This window comes from Emydura macquarii, unplaced genomic scaffold (assembly GCF_026122565.2).
Source record: "Emydura macquarii macquarii isolate MOO-44397 ecotype Brisbane River unplaced genomic scaffold, CSIRO-AGI_Emac_v2 contig_587, whole genome shotgun sequence".
NCBI classification, from domain to species: domain Eukaryota; kingdom Metazoa; phylum Chordata; order Testudines; family Chelidae; genus Emydura; species Emydura macquarii.
The window spans coordinates 4,740,334-4,759,488 of record NW_027130724.1 but is presented as its reverse complement, the minus strand read 5'-3'; the positions used below and the strand labels follow the sequence as shown (position 1 = coordinate 4,759,488).

General features: G+C 37.4%; 1 protein-coding gene across 1 annotated transcript in view; it reads left to right on the top strand.

Annotated features, from left to right (window-relative positions):
* Positions 1-19,155, top strand: part of LOC137148009 (mucin-6-like) — a 79,357-nt gene that overhangs the window by 14,233 nt on the left and 45,969 nt on the right. The window contains exons 2-11 of the mRNA XM_067540417.1: positions 331-384; positions 3,203-3,437; positions 5,630-5,756; positions 7,214-7,301; positions 8,257-8,366; positions 10,357-10,564; positions 14,620-14,742; positions 15,570-15,690; positions 16,678-16,816; positions 18,613-18,717. Of these exons, the coding sequence (XP_067396518.1) occupies positions 331-384; positions 3,203-3,437; positions 5,630-5,756; positions 7,214-7,301; positions 8,257-8,366; positions 10,357-10,564; positions 14,620-14,742; positions 15,570-15,690; positions 16,678-16,816; positions 18,613-18,717 (1,310 nt within the window). The remainder of the gene's footprint in view (positions 1-330; positions 385-3,202; positions 3,438-5,629; positions 5,757-7,213; positions 7,302-8,256; positions 8,367-10,356; positions 10,565-14,619; positions 14,743-15,569; positions 15,691-16,677; positions 16,817-18,612; positions 18,718-19,155) is intronic.

Here is a 19,155-nt window from a genome sequence, read left to right as displayed (position 1 = left end):
AAGTCAGCTTAAGTCACTCAGCGAAAATTGCACTCATGGCACTGATTATATCCTTTGGCATTCCTATTTATTATTTATCTACATTGGAATTTTAACTGAAAAACTTCACTCCTGGTTATCGCAGTGTTCCTATATTTATAGAAAATATCACTTATGGCACTCTTACCTCCCTATAACCCACTAATACCTATCGGTGAATGGAAAATTGGCAAGAACCAAACAAGCTAGCCTCACTAGCAGGTGCAAAGCCGAGTATTGTGTTAATGTTAAAATATTTAAGGTTTGGCTTGAAGGATCAGTGATAATGTTTAACCAACTCCTATTTTTCAGATGACAAAAGTGAAGAGTCCAATAGTGCAGAAAATGTAGCTATGCTGCGTTCAGGTAACAATTTCTTTTACACTCGCTGGATAAAAGTGGTGAAGTATTTTGAAAGGACTTTCCTTTAGAAGGAGTTAGGGTAACCATTATATCCTTTAAAGCTGTTTGAAAAATGTAATGGAAAATTCCCATGTTTTGAAGTTGTTTCCATTTTGCAGGTTTGAAAAATAGGGTGGGAGTGATTTAAATAATATTTTCAAAAATAATCAACTTAAATGAGGTTTAGGCTTTGAAAAACTAATTTGAAAATGTGTGCTATTTCAACTTTAGATTGAAATTTATAATAAATGCTGGGGGGGGGGGGGTGTTAAATGCCACTATTGCTAGGGTCTCTTACTTGAATTTTAAAAAACTGCCAAAAAAAACCAAACTATTGAAAATTAAGGTCCTGATCCTGTTAATACTTTAGCAGGTTTACTCATATGAATCATTAACTTCAGTGGGACTACTCATGTTGCTTAAGTATGTACCCATAAATGTTTGCAGTATCAGGAGCTAAAAGTGTATTTTTTATTTGAAAGTTCTCTTAGTGACATAAAATCTTTGCCACTTCAAACAAAATTGCATCACTGTGATAATGAAAAATTATTTAGACTTTCAATACTTTGACAAAGTTATTGTGAACCTTTGTATTCAGGGAAGCCAAAATTTTCAAAAATACAAGTTAGGTTCATAAACCTGTAGTTAGACAACTAAAAGTAGGATTTTTAAAGCATCTAAGGGACTTCGGAGCACATGCCCCATTGACTTCGAAAGTAAAGATATGTATGAGGCCCTGAAATAGTCTTTTCAGCATAAATGAAGATTTAAAATGTGAAAATGCTTTGTGAAGTCTGAAATTATAACAATTAGGAAAGAAGAAACACATACAAAACATTTTCTTTAGCAATTTAAAACACTAAAATGAGAAGAAAGTAAAACACTAAAAAACTACATGAAGAAAGAAACATGTAAATCCAATTTAAATTTTAAAATCAATATAAAACATTTTTGTATATTTTTTTAAATCATATTTTTATATATTCTAATTCAAAATGGACTTATTATTCTGTGAAATTTTTCTTAATGTTTTAACTGAAATGGTTACCCAAAATGTTATCAAGACCATAATCAAAATAGTTATTGCCATTTTGTATTTAATTAATAAAAAACTCTTTTGACTAAAAATTGACTAAAATACTGCAAAAATAATAAAAATATATTTTTAAGCTCTTTTAAAAATGTTTCATTTGGGAAAAAGACAATTTTTTGACAAAAATATTTGGAAAATATCCTCCAGAGTTAGTTTCTTTCTTGTCAACTTAGAAGAAAGACCACTGACACTGATGGACATGCTGGACTCTTTTAAAAATCTGATCATTTATTTTGCTGCCTTTTTAGCAGCTGAACTTTTTAGAAAAATGTTTCCTCAAGTGTGAGTGCTGACCACTTTTGGAAATCTGACCGCTCAGTGAATTATTCTAATGCCTTTATTGAAGGTAGAGGTTTCAGGCAAACCACAGCACAGTTCAGTTCACTATATTGTTCTCTCCCCAGTCCAACATGACATGTCTGACAGAGGCCTAACTACATGTCTCTGCAAGCTCATTATTATTCTGTGATATGCCCATTGCTTCTACACCTCCAGTTTTTAACCCAAAAACATGTCATGCCTTTAAGGTTCGGGTTTGTTACATCAAGGACAAGTGACTACATTACGCACAACTAAAGCTGTGCAAATAACAGATTTTTCAGTTCCCTGGCAATTCCAAAAATATCAGGAAAAAGTTTTATTTTAGGTCATGACAAATCAAAAAGTTGAATAAGAAGTCATTGGACCCCAAAAAAAACATTTAGTTTCAGCAAAATCTAAATACTTCATTTAGATTTTGACCATTTTTCAATGTTTGATTTTTAAAATAAAATTAAAGGAAATTTTGAAACAAAAAGTCATTTCAAAGTAAAAAACTGAAATATTTTGCTTTAAAAATGTAATGAAATATTTTTATTTGTTCAAGGGTTGTTTTTTTTTTAGCCAAAACATTTTTTCCAAAACAACATGAATTTGTGAAATGTTCTTGTGTTGCCTGATCTGAATCTTTCACCAAAAGAAGTTTTGTACAAAAAAAATGATGACTAGTTCTACACATCACTGTCACTAATCAGGTCCCTGATAGCAATCTCAGCAGATTCCAGGGACTGAATGGGCACGTGGACATGGACCCTGAACTACCTTCTCCAGTATTTAGATGTAGTCACTCAAAATTAGGGTTGAGCAGTAATTAAAGTAGGAGATGCCAGCCAAGGAAGAGATGGGACCTGGAGGAGCAGTGCTTTCCCAAGCTATAGAGAGATGAAAAGCTCCCCTCTACTTAGAGCAAAGGAAAGAAAAAAAATCTGCACTCCTTCCTGCTTTTCCTTTCTTTAACCCCTGGAATTAAGGCACATTTTCTGAAACAATGAGAAAGAAGATTGCAATGGTGTTATCCATGCTGCATTTGCCCTGTGTATAAGTAGTCAGTTCAAATGTGTTTCAGAGCATCTTTCATCAGTACTATATTGGACTTAAAATTTAAGGAGAGACAAAATAAGATGATCTAATGCAAATGTCATTCATAGACACACAAAAAAGGAGATGAAAAAAGAATAGATCCTAAACTGAATAGATCCTAAACTGAATATAAATTCAGTTTCTCTGTGAGTTTATTTACATTTATTTAAATTCCAAGCTTATCAGCTTTTCCTGCTATTAGAACATGCCTGGTAGTGTTTGAAATGACTGTCAGTCTCATCAAGTCATGGCACAAGATAACCTAAATACATTTTCTCTTTCATCTCTTAGACAAGGGCTCATGTTCTACCTGGGGTGCAGGGCATTTCTCCACCTTTGATAATTATTTGTATGACTTCTCTGGGACCTGCAACTACATCTTCGCCACTGTATGCGATGATGTTACTCCAGACTTCAACATCCAGTTCCGCCGTGGGCTGAACAAAAAAATTACAAGAATCATCATTGAGCTGGGACCTGTCGTCATCACAGTTGAAAAGAGCATCATTATACTCAAGGATGTTGGGTAAGCTTCAGGGATATATGGAAAACCATAGGCAAGTAAAGAAAGTAAAGAAAGGCAAGAGCTATGTGAGATACACTAGATAGGTCTGTGATTGTACTGCAGAGAAAGCTCAGTCTGTCCATTTCACTTATTTATTTCATGCCCAAAGTGGATTAATAAATTATAGAAATTAGACACAAATAATCTAGCTAGACACTGAATTTATCTCCTTCTACCAAAGCAGATTATAACCCCCAAATAAATGTAAATCAAGCATAGACTATGGCTGTGAAAAACACTCCATGTGAAGCCAAAAAGCATCTGAAACTTTTCATCTCACAATAATTCCCAAATTAAAACTACATTGACCTAAAGGTTAGCAATCCTCTTGAGTCTAGTTTCAAATTCACCTAGGCCAGTTCATGAAACTAGGTGAAATTTAGAGGTTTAGATGTGGTTTGCTTTGAAGTTTTTTGAACGTCAATTACTATGAACCCAAACTTTTCTGAGTGTTGCACTTCAGTAGGGAAACAGAAAATAGGAGGAACAGCAGGAAACTTATCGGGAGCTCCCTACTTGCCATGGCTGTTTTCTTTTTTCATTATTCTTAGAACTACTGCCCTCAGAAGGCAGCAAAATCAGAGAAATTGCTGGGGAGCTTTGGGAAATGTGTTGATTGTCATTCCTCTAGACACATTGTCTTCCAGAAGCTGAAATTCCCAAAATGAAGTTTCAGTAATGTTCAAGAGTTGGGCAACTCTGAGTTTTTGCCAGTGGTTAAAAGCAGAGAAAGGATATAGAAGGCTATAGAAAGTTCGTATTTTATTATATTCACTCAGATATTTACAACTATCATTAGCAGAAGAACAGGACTTGTACCTACAGCTCAATACATTTTTTTCAGTGAATAGTAAATTCAATTTGTCTAAATAAATAGTCATTGGTTTGGGTATTTGAATCTCCCACCTCCTGGGCGAGGGCCCTAACCATCTGGCTATCAAGTGACTCTGTCTCTTTGGCCCAATGACTATTTAATTATTTATCCACATCAGTACAGCTTCAACAGGAGGGAGACACCCACATCAAAATGTCCCATATCCCAATGCCTAGAGCACTCTTATGCAACAGGGGAGACTAAAGTTCAGATCCCTTCTCACCATCAGGCAGAGAGGAGAACTGAACCTTTACCTCCCACAACCCAGGTGAGTGCCCTAATCATTGAGCTAAAGCTTATAAGAGAAATGGCACCAGCACCTTCAGTCATTATGTGAATCTAGCCCCTTTAAAAACACTCAGAAACAAAATGTTGCAGGTCAGACAAAATGTTGCATGAAACCTGAAAGGGACTTCTCTGATTTTCCACATTTTTATTTTTGTATTTTCAAATTCAGTTAGACTTAAACCAAATTTTTTTTCAGTTCTTTGGAACAGCCAGTGAGCCAAAAATCATTTAATTCACCCAGCGCTTCTTATAATTGTACCTCAATTTGGCAAACTGCACTGAAAAAATATATTGCTTCTGGATTGATTTGCAAGGACAACTGTATAAATGGCCCAATGGCTTGCATTTTAAACTTACCATTCCCATACTAGCAATGATTAAATATATTCTGTACATAGCTATATTGGTTCTTTGGTATCTAGCATTAGAATTCAACCACAAGAGTCAAGTCCCCTTCCTGCTACACAGCTCCCATTATGCGATTCCTCTTGACAGTGGCCTCGGCCCTGGTAAAATAACTATACTAACATAGACTGTGACTCCCATGACCTCTTCAGGATAATAACTGTCAGCTACTCCTACTCAGACAAAATGTGAGAGAAAGTACCTATGAGGGGATTAACAATTGCCTTATAAAAAACAAAACAAACCAAGCTGAGCTCTACTGTTAACATAATGCCTTAATCCCCCCACCCACCCCAATGTTCATATCCCATACTGATTTTTCATATTGTAATCATGCTTTAGCTATATATTGTTTTGTTTTTTTACCAGCTGGTTGTCTTGCATTCAGTAGCATTTTCAGATATCTTGAAATGTCCCAACTACGAGGGAAGAAACAAACTTCTTTTTCATTTTGCCACCAAATACCATGTGGTACACAGATAGCTATGTAGCATATACGTTAGAAACAATGACCACCCACTAGCACCTGCTACTAGCATACACACATTTAAATAATGGAATCAATTTTTTCTCTTCCTCATAACAGTATCATCAAGTTACCATATACCAGCAATGGAATCCAAATTGCACCTTTTGGACGCAATGTCCGCCTAGTGACCAAGCTGATGGAGATGGAGCTGGTAGTCGTCTGGAACAATGATGACTATCTCATGGTGAGTAAAATCTTGTCACAAAGCAAAGGAGAAACTTTTGCTTAAATACTGAAAGCTCTCTATCCCTAAGTGGTGTTTAACATGCATTCATTGTTTTTATTTGTGCTGAGATTGTGGATTTGTCCTTTAAAAGTCTTTTAAGTGTATGCAGTAATGGCTCATAAGCCTCCAAGGTGAGGGCTGTGTAGGCATTTAATCACCTTATTAATGGATGTAAGTATAGGCGACAGTTATTGCACATAAAAATATATAAAACCAGTTTTCTTCTCACTGGCTACAATGCAGGTTAGTAAATAGATATTGTCATTACCTTTATGTGCTTCACTGATATTCCAGAGAGGTAGAGGGAATTGTGGTGGGGATCTAGATATAGAATTAAATTACTTGGGACTAAGCTGAAGATGACATTTCTTCTGAGAGTATGATCCAGTTATTTGTCTTTAAATAAATATATTACAGTATATGAGGAGCAGAGGTCAAGCCCAGAGCACCATCTCATACACTTCTTTTTAGGAAATTCAGGCCCAATTCTCTTCTCATGTACACTTATATAAATCGGCAGCGACGTTACTGAAGTTAGCAGAGTAAATCAAGTGACACAGGAGTAAAACTGAAGCAAATAAAAGAATGAAGTGCTCCACTTTTAAGAACAACTCCTGTTTCTCCAGTGTCCAAGGCTGTGAATATCATGGAGATGAAGTTTAGAGAAATCAGAGAGAAATGTAAAACAAATGTAATAAACAAGAACAAAACTTCCAAAAGCTTCAGACACCTGTATGGGCAGATCTGTTGAGGTGATGTCCATTTCCTCTTACTCGCTCTTCACCGGCTATGGAAGGCAGAAGTCTTCTGCAACTGATGCTCTGAAGCCCTAAAGCATCATTGGAGCAGAAACATTATCCACCTAGCCCATATCCACAGCAGAAAATCACCTCCAAACAATTTGTAATGTCTGTTCAGGAGAAACTCAACAGTGGAACAGCAACAAGTGTTTGCAGGTCAGGATTAAGATGCATTGAATGCTGTGCGGTGGAAACTAGCACTTGGCTTTCATACATCTTGCCTTCTTATAGGTAGCATAATTCTTTGATGCTCACTTGAAAGAGCATCAAATCTACCTTCTCATTAAAAGATATCAAACATATATAAAAAGTATAAATAAACCCAAGAAATCTAGTAAACGTGTTCTTTTTAAAAAAAAAAAATTCAATACCTGGGTTTTCTCAGGCACAGATGTGAATGTCAGTCCCACATTTCTTATCACCACTTACTGAGAAGAGGAACAGAATACCTGACTGGGAAAAGGAGCATATCACTTCAAATTCTGTTCCCTCAAGACAAGAAATTAACTGAAAGGGTTGATCTTACCTGGGTATCCCAACTAAGGTTAGTTGAGAAGAGATCCTGGCCTACAAATACTTCTTAATTATATTTCCTTGGATTTTTTTTTATCTTAGGTTATGGCCGAGAGAAAATATATGAGGAAAACTTGTGGAATGTGTGGGAATTTTGATGGACAGGAACTAAATGAGTTTGTTAGTGAAGGTAAGATCTAAGGCCATGCAAAACACAAGGAGATCTAGCCACACCAGATCAATGAGGAAATTTGATAGCTAAATTCTTGTGCTCAGATTATCCATTCTGTTTCTGAAATAAATAGGACCCCCTTATAACTCACCAACAAGCTTATCAACCACCATACCCTGGTTCTCTAGAACACTGCCAATTTCTATTTATATTATAGAAACATCTAAGAACCTTCAAGAATTAGGCACATCTTGGGTCTAGAGAGTGGGCAGAGTCAAAGATGACAGCCAGATTTCAGACAGGAAAGATGGGAGAATGGTATTGTTGTCCAGGTTGACAGAGAAAGGGAGGAGAGAGGAGCATTTAGAGTGCTCGGTTTAGGTCCCATTGAATTTAAACTTGTTAGCTGGATATCCATAAAGAGACATCCAAAAGATACACTGAGATTTGGATTTGAACAGAGGAAGACAGGTAGATTTGTGAGTTATGTAGCTACTTATTAGCTGGTAGCATATGACCTTGATAAAAGCCATTTGATAAGTGACAGTTTATATCATCCAATGCCTATCAGGCAGCATAAATGCAGGAGCTGGCACATTCCTTCCTGTTCTCATCTGGATGCTCCAGGCTGATATCTGCTTTTAGGAAGTGTAAACAACAGTCTCAAATACAACTATTTTAAAACATGGAAATCAAATTTTTCCCCAAACCCAGCACATACCAGCATTCATGACTTTCATTAAGTGCCCACACACTTCCTCTCTTAATGTAGTTATGCTGGTATTGTCCTATTCTGAATTATTCTCCAATCTCTTTAGCAACATACTTTACTATACACTTACTCACCAGCACATTGTAGGGTGGGAGAACAGAACATGAGTTTTTCTGCATGGCAGTGCAGAACACTACCATCAGCTCATCACACTAGTCTAGATAGATCTTTTTCTGATCTATTGTATATCTCAACTTGCAGGTAAATTGCTGGATGCGTACACATTTGCCACCTTACAAAAAATGGATGACCCATCAGAGATCTGCCCATCTGAGGAGATGGCAATTCCCAATATTCCTCGCAAAAAATATGTAAGTATCACCTTTCTGGCCTTTTCTACAGTATAAACTTGAGTAGAAAAGTAAATGAATTGGGAATCATCAGCTCAGAAATGGTAATTGATGAGAGAGTAGTTAACATCATCAAAAGATATAGTGTATGGAGATGAAGAAAAGAGGCACTTTGCTCTAGATTGCATGTTTTAAACAGTCCAGAAATATTATCAGGTGTGGATTTATATGTCTCACAAATGGAAACACAAAAGCTTAGCACACCGCATTCTGAAAGTTTGCACAGGTCCTCATACAAACCCTGCTGAGGTCAGTGTGGTTTCACTGGGCTTTGTATCAGGCCAGTATGACTTCCCACTAAGTACTGTGTAAGCGAGACATTCAATGTGCAATAATCATTTTACCACCAGCAGCATTTCATGTGGGATCTACCATCATCAAACGAATTTACATCTGAAGGGTGATGGATGAAGACCTGCAAGCATGGAAGCACAGAATCTATGTTGCTGTGGATGATGGGAGGGGGTGGAGTGGGGGCATAGGGAATGAAGGCAGGAGACAGTTGAGAAGTAGAAGGCTTCCATGGATCTCAAGGGATCTGCAGATTTAGGAAGCAAAGTCAACCATTCCTGTCACTAATGGAGTTTCCACTATGTCATTTCATCAGGGGAACTCAAGAAGTTTCCTGTCCCTAACACAGACTTTCCTTTCTAGAAGGTTTTCTGGAGTCTAGCTAATACCATGTATCTGAAAAGCAAATGCTTATTTCTGTCTTCTAAATGGCAGTGCAGATTACAAATATGGTTGTTCATTTTTTACTTAATTTTAATTTTGTGTCAGAATATGCATTTATTTTGTAGCTGTTATAAAGTGGTTACTATTTTACTGTGTGTAGGCACTATGTATACAGAACCTGCTGAAAAAATAGTTTTTTTTCTTGAAATACAAAGCATTACACTTCCCCCCCATCACTATTGTTTTAAGGATACTTTTCTACCATTAATTTGACAATCCATGAATTCCATTAGCTCTACCTATAAAAAACAGCAGTTCTACTGGAACGACTAGCTTCAGAATTAGAATACCATTCTTCTCGGGACCATCACTTTACCAGAACAGAGGAGAAATCATGGGTTCATCCCCATCCTGAAGAGTGAGACAACAAATGGCAGGATATAAGAAGGGGAATTGACTATGTGTTTGAACAAGAGCCACTGTATATCACTGAGTGGGAAATATTTGTCTGGATGTGAGGAGCTGTAGGTGTTCAGGGTTCTAGCAAAGCTTGTTAAAAGAATCTTCCTTTGAACTGGTGGAGTACTTCTTTTGGCTCCATCAGTCAAGGGTCTGCTATTTTAGCATTGTTTTCCTTTGAGATGTTGTTCTTCAGCAAATAACATTATGTGCAATACCAGCAAAATAAAAACACATTTTTTAAAATTCAACATTGCCAGTTATCACTACATTTCTAAAAGCTTCATTTTCTGTACAATAATAAGTAATGACACCCAGAAACATTATAGAAAACATTGGATTACCTCTTGTAAATCAGGCATAGGTTCACAGATGTCCAGTGTGCTCTTGGGCTGCAAGGCATGTCTGCACCTTGAGGTTTTTTATGGGGGTGTCCATATCATCGCTGCTCCAAAACACATTCTTCCTCCTGCTAATTCTTCATGAGAGAACATAATACCTGCATGTAATACTGTAATCCATGATCATGTAAGTGTGATGGCAGTAAAAGAATGATTAGCATTTCATATGATGAGAGGGGAAGTTGATTAAACATGTAGAGAGCTTTTCCCCTTTAAAATATAGCATTTGTATTCTCTTCCATTTCCAGAATTTCCTATGCACTTTGATTCAAATAAATACAATAGGTTCATTAAGAGCTGCAAATGATTCCTCTAGTATTGAAAAGCTCGAAGTGTAAGCATGGTCGGTTGTAGTTTCAATGTGGCAAGGATATTATTAGCACCCACTTTCCATTTATTTTGTATTATTTATTTAGGCCAGGATCTGCTCCCAGCTACTCAACCTTGTGTCGCCGGTTTGCAATGTGTCAAAGAAAGCATTTGTCATCCGTTGTCAGCTTGACATGCAAGACTGCAGTGATCCAGGGCAAAGAAATTGTACTTGTGCTACACTGTCAGAGTACTCTAGGCAATGTACCATGTCCCATCAAGCAGTATCTGATTGGAGGAATGTAGACTTCTGCTGTAAGTTATAATGTTTTACGCCACAACTTTACTTATATGTCATAGAGATAAGGAATGATTAATGAAATTTTAAAAAGCCACTAGGAAAGCTTCCACCCATACAAATCAAAGAGGTGTTGGCTTGGGTTGTGGTATAGACCCAGAGATGATCTTTAAGCAAATAAATAAAGATGAATTTATAACTCAAATTGTGTCCCCGTAGCGCAACAGCTAAGTCAGCTGACCAGGTCTCTCACACTCCTAAAACTGTTCCTTTATCCCACATCCTAAAATAATTCTTTCTTGAAAAAAAAAATTGACTCTGAAATGCTTACTTTTGATTCTTTTTGTCAGCTAAACTACAGTGTTGACAAGCCATTACAGGCAAAAAAATATTTCATCTATTAAGAAATACAGAGGGACTCACAATTCAGATTCATTTCAGGGCTTGTCCTAGTGTTTTTAAATTGCTGATCATTGTAGCAAAGGTGCTGTGCTACTTTCAGCTACACCTGTGCTATTTGCAGTTAAACTCAAAACAATTCAATTCACCAATTTAGAGGTTTCGTTACAAACACAAATCACATCAGGCTCAGCAAAAGTCACAAATGGCTAGTTTATGTGTGCATTATGTTTCAGTTTGCACTGAAATCATATGAAATTAGTAGTTTTGAAGTGAAATCAGGTGAAGCTAGGCAGCATCAAGGGAATTTTGTTTTGATGTGCATATTTCCTTGTAACTTGAAATGGAACTCAAGAGGTCGAAAGTTCAACCCTTTATGGATCAAAATTGTTTGGTTTCATCATGCCTGTTTTGAAGTTTAACAAAGCAGAGGCCATGACGTGGCAAACCTTTGGCAAAGGACTCTCAAAAAGCACATTCAGTAATTTTAATTACAACACAATGCAGCCCAGTTGAAACCTTAATTGATGAGACAGAAGACGGAATTCTAGACAGAGTTTTGGGAACAAGCCAAGATGCCAAATGACACTTACTGACACTCAGAGTCTAAGGCAGTGAAGTGTATCCCTCTGAAACTCCAAGCGCCTAGTTAATGGAAAAGTTGAGCTGCCTCATACTCTATAATTGCTGTTCAGTACCCAGACTGAACTTCTGAGGCTGCACTTGATGTAGTTTTGTCAATATTCACCACACATGCTATAGAATGAAGGGACAGCAGAGAGACAAAAGGAGAGGTTTGAAAGAAAAGACACATTAAAATGACTATTTAACTGTGTAGTTGGCTTACCTTCCCTCTAATAAACAAACCCTCCCAATCCACCTGAAGTAAAGCAAGTAGCATGATCTGTGGATGGATCAGCTGTGGAACATCTGGCAGAGATGTGTTTGATTTTGTATCAGCCTGTTAGTCAGGAGGAGCCAGATTTACGTGCAGATGAGTCACAGCTATTGCAGTGATACCATACAGAGAGTCCAAAAACAAAGAGAAAACAAGCCCCCTAAAGCAGGGAGACAAAAGGCAAAAGAACGCTCCTGGATTTGGATCCTAGGCCATAAAACTTAAAGGGGAAAATATGTACAAGTGAAGCCTGGGAAAACTGGCAGACTTCTCAGACCCACTCCATCAGGCTGCTCTCTCTGCTTACCAGACCTTACTCACTATATGCTAATCCTTCCATAAATCAACCAAGGAAAAGAGCCAACTTTCAAAGGGCCCCTATCTCCACCCATTGTCTCCTCCACCAGTTACTAAACTTTTGCTCTGAAGTGCCACCCAAACAAATCCCTTCTCACATGGAGGTTATCAAAGGAGTGTCTCTAGGTGCCTCGCTCTAAATTCAGGCATACAAAACCCCTAATAGTCAGAAACAGAGTTAGAGGGATTAAATCACTGATTTGAGAACATTCCCTAGGAATTCATTCATTCAGGGAACGTGCATCCTCAATTCAACAGGAACATGTCCACAAACAGCCCTCAAAATGATTGGCAAATGTTTACGGTGCCATGGTTGTAGCATCTGGCAATTCAAAACCTTCCACTGCTCTGAACCAACTGTCTTAGGCACCCCCACATTGGGAAGAAGACAGTGTCCCCCTCCATATCTCAGATGGGTGGGGGCAAAAGGCAAGGGGGGAAATAAAGATATGAATGTGAGACCAAGCAGCCTCTGGGTTCTCATTCACAGGAGTTAAATTGCTCCTAAGCATTCCACTTCCCCGTGATTGACCCCTTTATCATAACCACCAGTGGGAAGCAAATTAATCTCTTTTATTGTTGTCAAAGACTTGCATGATTGGGTTCAACTTTTATCAGAGGGTTGCTTGTGCTTTGCTTGTTACCAAGGCGCCAAGTGAGTGCAAACTCAGGGTGCAAAGAGTATACATTTTGTTTCTGGGATCAGGATTGGACTTCAGCTGCAAATATAAAAATCTGGCAGAATGGAGACATTTGCAGGGTTCAAAGAAGCTGGTTTGCTTTTATGAAATCCTCCAGAATGAGGCTGAAACTCTGATGACTAGTTAGTGCATTTTAACAGCATTTCATTGTTTTATAGGCCGTCATGCTGATCAAATGAAAGTCACAAGTAACTTAAAGTGATTATTATTTCTCAACCAACACACGTTAAATTACCAGAGAGATAATGTATGCCAAGAAAAAGGTTCTTTCAAAATGAGCTTTTATAATGTCAGGCTGTCCTTTAAAAATATTATTTAACCATAAGTCTGGGTTGTTGTTTTTTTTTGTTTGTTTGGTTTTTTTTTTTAACATATTTATGTGGTCCTTTTCTTCCATCAGTGGCTAATTATTAAAATAATTTGCTTTCACAGGAACACCCTTTTTCTTACCCCTTCCTTCTTATTCTGTTGCCTGTGACTTCAGCATCTGATTCTATTTATTTAGAAGTTAGCATGAGAAGGGAGATGAAGGCTCAAACAGGATTATATTCCTGAATCCATTAACTTACTTCCAATGTTTTATCACAAATTCCTTATCCTCACCTTCAAGGCCTTTTATCATCTTGCCCTGCCTATATCTCTGATCTCATATCCATCTTTTCTCTTATTCCCCCTACTCCTCCCAGTCGTTATGCTCTACTGCTCACCATCTCTTTGCTACACTTTTGGTTTTCTGCCTTCTGTCAGGCTTCACCCTGTGCTCAGGGAAATTTCCTGATTTCTGCCTACCAAGTGCCACCTCTCCCTCCTACTTTTCAAAATCTCACTTCTTCCTGGAATTGTTCTCTTCTCCTCCCCTACAATATTCTCTCACCATTTTCCCTTCCCTAAATGAGTGTCCCAATTTTGTTTAACATTGATTTGTCTTGCCTCTCTTAAATTGTCAACTCCTCAGGGCAGCAAACATGTCCCAATCAATATTTGCAAGGCTCTGTATATGTTTACAGTGTTATATAATAAGCTCCTTCATCACACTAAAAATAATAACCCAGTGTAGCCTTTGTTATGACAATATTAATGTTGCAAGGAGACCATTAATTTAAAAACGGTTACTAGAACTTGTAATTATAAAAAATTAAAAGTGAGGATATTCAGAGAGAAGGTTAAAAAACAAATATTTGCAAGTTAGGAAATAAGAATGTTATATGCCAAAAAAACAAGTGTCAAACTCTGAAAACATTGAGGGTATGATTATACACTGCCCTGCACCTTGAATAGTAAATATATCTGTGCAAAATGGGTGCCAAGCGTTACTAAATGAGACTTGCAGCCACTTTGCCTGTAAAAATGACTACATAAGATGCAAAGCCGTGGAGAATCTGGTGCTTGAAATTCCAGTGTTAATCTTAACTCTCCCTTCTGCCACTTCTTACCCTCACTTATCTTCCCCTTCCTGATGGGAAAATCCTACTAATTGTCACATGAAAAAGCTCTGTATATTAATAATGCTATAGGGTGGGATTTTCAAAAGCACCTAAGTGACTTAGGAGCACAAATCCCACTGAAAGTCAACAAGATTGTGTTCCTTAAGTCACATAGGTACTTCTAAACATCACACCTATGGCTTTTATTGTACACTGATATAACCTGCTATCACTCTCCCAGCCTGTTACAGATACAGAGGGACTTTAATACTTTTCATTGTTGTGTCTTGCAGCTATAGGAAAATGTTCAGCTGACCAAATCTACAAGGAGTGTGGTTCTCCCTGTGTTAAAACCTGTTCCAACCCCGAGTACAGCTGTTCTAGTTACTGTACATATGGTTGCTTCTGCCCAGAAGGTAAAGTATTACAATAAAACTTGTACTGATCTTATCATAATTAATTCATGCGAACAGTTTTGGCACATATCCAGCAAACAGAAAAAGTCCATTTATTAATGCACTAGCATCATGATATAAGACACTGTGCTGCTGGAAGTGCTATTTTTCTGATGAAATATAAAACTTAGGTCCTGAACCCTTGGGGTCATTAAAGATCCCTTCCACTTTTTTCAGGAATAGAGATGTAACACCCTCATTCTGGCCAAATTTCAAGATGGGATAATTATACCCTGCCTACTTAAAGTTCCCCCTATAGTTTAAATTGGATTGGATATAATTCACTTGTTGTGCTAATCTCTTGTAGTGTTGCCATGTGCTATTAGACAGTTGCCATGTTCGATTCAAGACGTGACCGCATTTCGTTGGTTAATAGAGAAATTGTGCTGTTTTATGCAGAATTTGTATAGCCTTAGGCATACTTCAGTTTGAACTGTTCTACAAAAATTCAGTTTATGACCATTATTCTTTGTCATTTCCTGAAATTTCAGTAAGTAAATATAAGGCTAATTCATTCCCAATAGCGGCCAAAATCTATTATTCTTTGTAGAGATGTAAATCTTATTCTAAATAAGATTAGCTAAAATTTAGCAGGTATGGAAAGCACACTATACACAACACCTCTGAGTCTGGACAAAAAGCTGTGCTGAAATGTCACTCTCAGGAATGTTACCTCCGCAAGGCACAGTACACAGGGCACATAATATAACAGTTCTCAGTGCTGAGGAGCTAAGTGGCTAAGTGTCTGAAAACGTCTGCCTGCCTAATCTGTTGGCTTCTCTCGGTAGGCACTGTTCTTGATGATCTCTCAAAAAATCGAACGTGTGTTCCCATTGACCAGTGCCCATGCACACTGAATGGGGAGAACTATGCTCCTGGTGCTACCATGAAAGCAACGTGCAGGACCTGGTGAGTGGCAGCAGATTTCTTTGAAAAAGTGTGGAAAGCATCCTTGCCAAGTGGCTGGAAAATTTGACATAATTGTGGCTCAGACTTTCAGAGGATAGCCACAAATGTGCTTATATCATCTGTTCACACATCTGATTTGAACACTCAGAACCCTACATCTGCAATTGCTGTGGGAGTAATGTATGCCTAATTTCCTACTCTATATGTACAAAAACAAATGTGGCCTTATTCTGTGCAAATTTACAGTAACTATCACCAGAGTTATCACCAATGGTCAATTTTGCTGGCAATCTGAGCAGAGAGGCTTTAAGCACTGAATGAACCATGGAGACTCCCCTTTCACCATTAGAAATGGTTCCCCTAAGTTAGTGTTTTAACAATTTGGTGTTGTAATGTGGAGAATATTGCTCTATTATCTTTCATGCTATATCTGTTCTGTGGATAAAGAAAGGAATGCAGACTCCAGAACTGTCAGTACAACTTACTTTTCATCAGTGATTTATTTATGAAATTTCTTGGCTGAGGGAGAGCCAAGACATATAAGGGTCTCAGCAGCTATAAATTGAGATAAATTGTGTCTACTAATAAATTTAGTAAATGATAATGCAATACACAAAAAATGCACAGAGGAAAAGAAATATATACATATTTATATATATTTCCTTACTAAGAAGTTATTGAACATTGACACCCAAAAAAAAAAAAAAAAAAAAAAGAATTAATGAGAATTCATTTCTATTGAAATGAAAGTTTAGAACATGGAATTTACAATATCATGGTTGCTATTCATTGTGGCACATATCAACCACTATCCAAGGTGATCAGTTCAGTCATCTTCATATTTCCACAGTGAGAGAACCTGAGGCTATCAACTTCAAGATATTGCTGCTCAGAGATATATCAACAAACAACAAAAACCCCAAATAGTGGGATCAAATCCTGTTAGACTGGTAATAGTTATTTAACATAAATTCTTGTTTTCCCCAGTAAATGTACAATGGGCCAGTGGGATTGCGAAGACCTACCATGTCCAGGAAGATGTTCCCTGGAGGGAGGCTCCTTTGTCACCACATTTGATTCCAGGTCATACCGGTTCCATGGAGTTTGCACATACATCCTCATGAAGGTAAGGTGCAGACATCACAAACTACACAAGATTAGCTGAAGGGAAGTATTATACTTACAATCTACCTTTATTCCTCCCATCCCCCATATAAACTAAAATCTTCCAATGACCTCCATTTATCCCACATAGCACACATAATGCCAAGTAACAACATGGTATTGAAAAAGCTGCCAAGTTAATTTTCAAGTGTTATGCACTGGTGCATAATGAAATGTAAAGAACCCCTAAATTCCTAGCATTAGGAAATAACATTATGCACGATCAGCTTTGAGATAACTTATAACGCACCATACCAGTTATAAGGGTGGTGGTTTTGGGAAGGTTCTGTTTTATTTAAAAGTAAAAGTAAAATGTTGGCTTTTCTCAGCTCAGTGCCAGGCAAAGGCTGCTTTACTGAGTCTTCTGTTACCATGATGAAAGATTGAAGAGGCACTTTATCTCACCTGTTAGCAAATGTTGATTGGAGAGTGACCCTTTCAGCCAAATCTCCCTAATTTTCTTATCATGATTAAAGTTGTCCAGGATTGTTTTCCCGGATAGTGTCACACAGAGGTTCTTTGTTAAACTTACTACCAATGTAATTTCCGGGTCCAAAGGGCAAGATTATATAGATGTAAAAATGAAATCTTTATAGTAGTTATTTGATAACATGCCGCAACAGTTTATAGTGAATTGCTCCAACTTGCAAATAGACAATTACAAAATGGAAATTTTGTAATTCAGAATCCACCATAAGATTTGCCAGCAATTGTTGCAGGTAAAAAGTATTTACTTAACAGGCCTGCCCCACCTCAGACAAGTAGAGGCTGCCCTCAGCCTATTCAAACAGAAAACATGAAACAGGAAAACCTTGGAACAGACGTTGAGTATCTGTCCTAGAGAGGGCTGCCACCTGTTAGAGGGAAAAAATACCACTCATAATTTGATTGAAATCTTGGTGAGAAGGGGAGATTGCTTGGTCAGCATTTAAAGGAGTGGATATATGCAGCAATTGGCTACCAAGGATTCAAACAGCTCAAGTTTTCTCTGGCATTTGTATCACCAGTAAACTCTCTTAGTAACTAGTAAAGGGCACAAACTGCAAAATTAAAAAACCCAAAATCCAAGGATTGTCAAAATAGGTTTCCTTGATGCAAATGCTGATAAGACGATATTGCCTGTAAATGGGTACACAGGAAACCCAATTTTGTGCATTTCACCCCATACATTACAATGGTCATCATTAAAAAGTCAACATCTGCTAACAGTTACATCCTAGTATCTGAGACATCACAATATTTCTCTATACATAAAATAGGATAAAACTGCAGTATCTAAGATATCACTGGGTGATAACAGTTGAAAGATGTTGACTTTTTAATGCAACCACTTTAAATATTCATGCCTAAGTGCCAATTTTGGGCATTTAAATAGTATGTCCAAATCCTGCATTAAAGGAACCCACACTTGAAAGCCACCATATTCTCTTTTAAAGAGAGGTTGAAGAGACCAGGCTGTTCCGAATCTCAGTTTATTTTGAGAAATGTGCTGTAATTCAAGAAGGGTCACTCTATAGAAATAAAATGTTAAAAATATATTGGAAATGCATCACAAAATACCTTCTTCCTCCATTGCTTCAAGTTCATTTACATTTTGTGAGAATGAGAAGTGTTGCAAGGAATCTTATAGTAACATGACCAAAAAGCTCAATTTCAGGGTAAAACAGCAAGAATGATACAAGATTCTGTGATGGTAAATGGATTTGGGGATTAGTTTATTTTTTTCCAACACAAACATGATTTTTTGTTTTCTTTCAGAGTCCCAGCCTTCCACACAATGGAACCCTGATGGCTGTGTATGATAAGTCTGGTTTCTCTCATTCTGAAACATCATTGACAGCTATAATTTACCTGTCTGCAAAGGTAAGAGTACAGTTCATAGGTCCTATGCAAGATTCCAATAGCCAGTCTATCAAAGTTAATATTCAGCGGCATTACAGGTATCATCATATGAAAATCCAGGGGCAAATAGTTTCTTCAAACGCAAGTGTATTCCATAATGGTAAGACAACAACCTGAGAGAGTTGTGTGATGTCACATCATCTTAGCAAGTTAGGAGTGCTGAACATAGAGTGACCAGTTTTACAAAGTGAAAAATCAAAACAAAGTGGCAGGAGATCTGCTAGGAAAAGAATCAATGAATCTTTTTCCACTAAATATTTTGGTGACAGCAACTGTTCATTAAAATAAAGATAATATCAATACCAACTCTTTCCCACTCTGTGGGTACACTGGATTACCTTCAGGTCTCAAGTAGTAAGAGGCACTTGGCCTTCAGCACAGCTATGCAGTAATGACTAA